The following is a 6,000-nucleotide window of genomic DNA, read 5'->3' as shown; positions in this document are numbered from 1 at the left end:
TTTCAAATATATACTTTATTAAATAGTTAACTTCAACTTCAAGGATCAAAATCGCACACCTTAAATAATTGAAGGTTAAATATGTATAGTCCAATAACACAAAAACTAAAAATTTGTATTATGCAATAATATAAGATTAAAAATCACTATTTTAATAAATAAAGATAAAATAAAACAAGAATATCAAGATAACAATGCAAACATCATATATATATAAAAAAAAGAGAAGGCCCGCCACAAACCAAAATTCCCTTTTAATTTATTTATTTCTAAAACTAGTCTTCTCCTTTCATGAAAAGTTGCGACATTTATGAAAAATTGTGACTTTTATGAAAAGTTGCGACTTTAATGAATAGTTGCGATTTTTATGAAAAATTGTGACTATTATGAAAAGTTACAACTTTAATGAAGAGTTGCGACGTTTATGAAAAGTTGTAACTTTTATGAAAGATTGTGACTTTTCCGAAGGGTTGCAACTTTTCCAAATAGTTGTAACATTTCTGATAAGGCACAATAAACATTTGTTCACACTACCTTTTGTTGTCTATAAATAGAGGGATTTCCTCTTATTTTAAAACAACGAAAATTCTAAACCTCTTCTTCTTCTTCTTCTTCTTCTTCTTCACAATTAAATATTTATGTATTTTTCTCCTGTTGAGTGACTCACTAACACCATTGTTTATGTTAGACATCCTGATATGTATTTTTAGAGTCATTAATTTATGCTTATGTTATTAAGGATAAATGATAAGATGTAATAATTTTCACATATTATTAATGTTTGTTACTACGTAATCTTTTATGTAAAATAATATAGTGTTTTAGTTTTAATGATTGATAGATTTTAAATAATATTTTATAAATTTGATGATATTAAATTTTTGCACAAAGCATAAATAATTTTACTAATTATATTTAAACTAACAATACCGAGAACAATCTCATTGAGTAAAAGAGAGAGCTGGGAACGCGTATAATAAATAATATGGCACGAGCGTCAACTAAAGTTGAAACGAGGGCGGAACATTCTACCGAGTTGCTAGTCAGCTTTTCAATCGTCGTCAGTCGTCACTGCTGTTCTAACAATAATCACTTTCCCTTCATCCTCCTCCTCCTCTTTAGTGCCCTATATATATTTATTACTACGCTATTTGTTCATTGCTCATTTCTAATTTCTCTTTTATAACTGCTACATTTTTCTCCAAATTAATCATAATTTCTCAATCTCCAAGTTAGACTCCTCCTTCTGCAAATTATATCAGGTATTTTTTTTTCAGATTTTGATTTAGTTTAGAAAGCGTATCTTCTTTGTTTTCGAACATTAGAGGAAACGAGAAATTGAAAGTTGATTTTGTTTTTGTGATGCATTTTTCATATCTGAAGGAGTCGAATTGGAATTTTTTTAAAAAAAAATAAAATTTCTGCCTCTATAGTGGAAAAAAACAGATCAATTTTTTTTTTGGCGTTCTGGTCTTCCTTTGTAATTAAATAGATTTATATAGCAATTTTTGGTATTGTATCTGGGAAGTAGCTAAGTTAATTAGGTAAATCTACTGTAAAAAAAATTAGGGATTTTTGTGATAAGAAGGGGATGGAGTTAGAAATATTCAGGAGATTCTATTTGAAAAGCTTGTTTAGAATGGAAATTGAAAGGAAATGGCACTTTTTCATTATTATTAGTACTATTTTTGAATAAAATTGAGGGCATGGAAAGGGAAATAGGAGGGGAGTCAAAGTCACCGACAAGGTGAAAATTCAGTTTATCAATTCACTAAGCTATTAAGATTCTGGAGGAAATGGTACATCATGTTTTCACAGGCAATTAACTACATATCTGTGGTGCAAGGTTTTCCTTTAAAAATCATAAACGATTCTAATTTAGCAATCATTTGCAGTAAATTAGCACTAATTAGCTTCGTTCTGTTCCTTGTTCTTGTATATCCATTAGCTCAAAAGTAGAAAGCTTGAATGTCTTATGATAGAGGGTTGAATAATTGATGTGAGTTGGATCTCTGTATTTTTCACAGGTGGATTTCATTGAAGCAGATATTAAGTGCTAGTGAGAGAGTTTGTGCATAGAGCAGCTAATGACAGCCGTATAGTATGGACTCGGACCATTTTGTTGGTTATGATGTGACCGGTAGTGATTTGTCATACTCTTCATACCCTACTGTTAGTCCTCTAGAGAATAGACCGTTTGGAACCTCGAAATTTGATTCAGGAATTTCGCCACTTGCGAACTATTTTAACTCTGAGACCTTTACCACAGTAAGTGCTTACCAGGAGCAGCACAGCTGTACAGAGAATCTTTCAGGTGCTACTTCTTCAAGTGATTCCTCGCTGGATTATAACCAATATTTCCATCGTCCAAGCCCCTCGGAAGATCATCTTCCAGAAGCTCCTAACAGTCGGAACATGAAACATACTCTGCTGCAGTTGGAGTCTGCTTTAATGGGGCCAGACGAAGAGGCAATGAAATCCAGCCGTTATCTTGGTGAAAATATGGGGGCACAAACATCAGGTCAGAGGTATAAAGTGTGGAACAAGGAAGCCCAAGTTGTGCATCAACCTCAACAATCACTAGTTTCCATCCTTAATGGAATTCAAAGTGATAAGCGAGACAATGTAATGGAGGACTTACCCTTGCAGGGTGTTCCGTCTAGCAATCTGAAGCAGCTTCTTATAGCATGCGCCAGAGCCCTTGCTGAAAACAAGCTAGATGATTTTGAAATACTGGTTGCTAAGGCAAGGAATGTTGTGTCCGTTACTGGAGATCCCATCCAGCGTCTTGGTGCTTACATTGTAGAAGGCCTTGTAGCAAGAAAGGAGTTGTCTGGAACTACCATATACAGGAGTTTGAAGTGTAAGGAGCCAGCTGGTAAGGACTTGTTCTCCTACATGTATATCCTCTATGAAATATGTCCTTACCTAAAGTTCGGCTACATGGCTGCAAATGGTGCAATAGTAGAAGCATGCAGAAATGAAGATCGCATCCACATTATAGACTTCCAAATTGCACAGGGGACCCAATGGATGACTCTCTTACAAGCTCTTGCTGCACGACCCGGTGGTGCCCCCTATGTACGTATTACAGGAATTGATGATCCAGTTTCACAGTACGCTCGGGGAGATGGATTGGCTGCAGTTGCCAAACGGCTATCAGCAATTTCTGAGAAATTCAACATTGCAGTTGAGTTTCATGCAGTGCCAGTTTTTGCTCCAGAAATCACTTGGGATATGCTTGATGTAAGGCCTGGTGAGGCTCTGGCAGTAAACTTTCCTTTGCAACTTCACCACACCCCTGATGAGAGCGTTGACGTGAATAACCCTAGGGATGGTCTCATTAGGATGATAAAGTCGCTTTGCCCCAAGATAGTCACTTTGGTGGAGCAAGAATCAAATACAAACACAGCTCCGTTTCTCCCTAGGTTTGTAGAAGCTCTAGATTACTACCATGCAATGTTTGAGTCCATAGATGTGACCCTACTAAGGGACATGAAGGAGCGGATCAATGTGGAGCAGCACTGTTTGGCTAGGGATATAGTGAATGTCATAGCATGTGAGGGCAAGGAAAGAGTGGAACGTCACGAGCTATTGGGAAAGTGGAAATCCAGGTTCATGATGGCAGGTTTTCAGCAATATCCTTTGAGCTCTTATGTGAATTCAGTGATAAAGGACCTCATGAAGCGTTACTCGGAGCATTATACACTGGTGGAGAAAGACGGGGCTATGCTGTTGGGGTGGAAGGAGCGGAATCTAGTCTCTGCATCTGCGTGGTTTTAACTGAGTTTCTTCAGTAACGAAGTTGTAGTTCATTATGTGGAAACATATGGTTTGCCTTCTTTGTATTACTTAACCAGACAATAGGATTGATCAAGTAATTATACTCATGTTATATAGTTTCAATTTTCTGAAATTTAGTAGATAAAAATGTTTTTATGTTTATTGTTCAAGTTATCCTTGATATTTATTTGTTAACTGTAAACAATTATTTCTCGTTCTTGATGATTTGTTGAGCAATTTTGGAGAAGCCATGTTCAGTTTCTCTAGTTTAAATAAAATAGAGGTGTATATGGTTCGCTTTGAGATCACAATTTCGAGCCATGAAAACATCACTAATGCTTACTCTAGGGACAGTTACTAATGCTTACAAGCATTAGGATAGACGGGGAGCAGGGCTTTTCTAAATAATGTTCACGAAGGAACCTTACTGCACTCTCCATCCCAAAACTACATCAACTATATTCATTCCGCTCAGGTACATTTCGTTTCAATACAAATACAAACAAACAATTTAGCAATCTATAAATAAACTGAAGTGGAACTTATAACAAGATTCACACATGTTTCAATTGGACTTCCAAAAAATCAATAAATTATAAGTAACCATGGTTCATATAAAGAATTCTACTTTGAGCAAATGCTTGATATCCCAATTATGACGAAGTTCATATGGACATGTCTAATACAGATGCAAGGCCATATCCACCTGCAGGGTAATTGTCCTCCAGGGCAAGATGCCGAGGCTTTGGTTTAGCATACTCAGCAACGATAACCAATCCATCAAGGAACTACAAAAGAGAAGAGAAACGAAAGAACATAACTTTACCCTCCTGAAACCAAACACCAATTACTATATCAAATAACATGCATTGACACATCCATCAACAACTATAAAAGAGAAGATGGAAAAAATGCATGGACTAGGAGAACGTTAGTTAGAAAAAAAATCGCTAGCATCACAACTAACTTACCTGGCCATCCATGGCCTCTAAACCAGCTGCAGATTCTTCCATAGTTTGATATCTAACATAACCACAACACGTTGAATAACCAGTTATACCATCTGTCAACACTCTTGCTGCAAAAGCATAACATACTACATAAATACATCTATTCTATGATCTCTCATGTTACGTTTTAACCAGTGAGATATGAAAGGTACAAGTAAAACATACCATCAAGCACTTCACCATATTCGGCAAATGCATTTCGAAGAGATTCAGATGTAGTATGTCTGCTAAGACCTGAATGGAGGGTGGAACTTCAGAAACCATCAGTTTCATGGTCCAGCTCCAAATAATAGATGTAAAGTGAGTTCCATATTACTCACAAAAAGTCTAAAACAACTCCAAATTTATATTCATAGCCAAATACAATTTCAATTTCCAGGTATTATTTTTCACTTTGAAAACAAAAACTACATTTTTTTTCAAATTTCACAATGAAATTGGGCCAAACGCGCAGGGAAAAAGCAAGCTCCATATGCATGTGGATAATAGTTAATCTCTAAATAAAATCTTTTTAATCTCTCAAAGAGAATCAGATACACCAAATTCATGATATTTTAAAGCAAATAACATAGATCGATCCAAATTCTAGTCATTTAACGCAATTATCATTTGAAATAATCGATCTTCAAGGGAAAAAAACGAAGAAAACTTGATAGGATCAAAAGGATAGAAGGAAGTAACTGACCGGAAACATAGAGATTGGTGGATGGTTCAGGCGGCGGTCCGGTCCTCGGTTGATACAAAGGAACGTTAGCAGAAAATGAATAGAAAACTGCCCGGAGACCTCTCGGTGCTACCGGAATCCTGCCTGCTGCCGCTGCTCTTAAGGCCATTTTGGATTTAGGGAGTTTAGATACTGAAACACTACCAGTTTTTCACTGATCTATTTGAGAAGAACTACAAGTAATTGAGTCTTTTTTTTTTTATATATATATAGTATATAGAAATATTAACACATTGTTTGAAAGATGATTATTAGCGTTTATATTGTATTGTTAGTCTAAATATAATGTTTTTTTTAATTATTATTTAAATTTTATTGTATTGTATTGAATTGTTAACTTAATATTTTGTTCTTATTTTGTCTTCTACTTACCTAATTCTATTTTTATCATTTATCCTACCTTGTATACTATAATTTCGTGTAGGCTTATCATCTAGATTATGAATGCATGACATTATGTAATGACTGAGAACGATAAGATCT

At 35.2% G+C, this 6,000-nt stretch overlaps 2 protein-coding genes across 3 annotated transcripts; one reads left to right on the top strand and one right to left on the bottom strand.

The window, feature by feature from the left end:
- Positions 1 to 1,025: 1,025 nt before the first annotated feature.
- LOC125863305 (scarecrow-like protein 21) lies at positions 1,026 to 3,953 on the top strand. The gene is made up of 2 exons (XM_049543490.1): positions 1,026 to 1,262; positions 2,028 to 3,953. The coding sequence occupies exon 2, from the start codon at positions 2,104 to 2,106 to the stop codon at positions 3,781 to 3,783; it is 1,680 nt and encodes a 559-aa protein (XP_049399447.1). The 5' UTR covers positions 1,026 to 1,262; positions 2,028 to 2,103; the 3' UTR covers positions 3,784 to 3,953.
- A 340-nt stretch (positions 3,954 to 4,293) lies between these two features.
- Positions 4,294 to 5,688, bottom strand: LOC125863346 (organelle RRM domain-containing protein 2, mitochondrial-like). 2 transcript variants are annotated; one of them, XM_049543535.1, is made up of 4 exons: positions 5,479 to 5,688; positions 4,959 to 5,027; positions 4,755 to 4,861; positions 4,294 to 4,571 (listed from the first exon to the last, which is right to left on the bottom strand). In XM_049543535.1, exons 1-4 carry the CDS (start codon positions 5,624 to 5,626, stop codon positions 4,449 to 4,451), a joined length of 447 nt encoding a protein of 148 aa, XP_049399492.1. In that variant the 5' UTR covers positions 5,627 to 5,688; the 3' UTR covers positions 4,294 to 4,448. The 2 variants fall into 2 exon arrangements, with proteins under 2 accessions (XP_049399492.1, XP_049399494.1); XM_049543537.1 differs by having other exon boundaries at positions 4,478 to 4,613.
- Positions 5,689 to 6,000: the final 312 nt, after the last annotated feature.

Source organism: Solanum stenotomum, chromosome 4 (genome assembly GCF_019186545.1).
Source record: "Solanum stenotomum isolate F172 chromosome 4, ASM1918654v1, whole genome shotgun sequence".
In the NCBI taxonomy this organism is placed as follows: Eukaryota; Viridiplantae; Streptophyta; class Magnoliopsida; order Solanales; family Solanaceae; genus Solanum; species Solanum stenotomum.
Note: the sequence above shows the minus strand (reverse complement) of the source record. Positions and strands in the feature narration are given on the sequence as shown.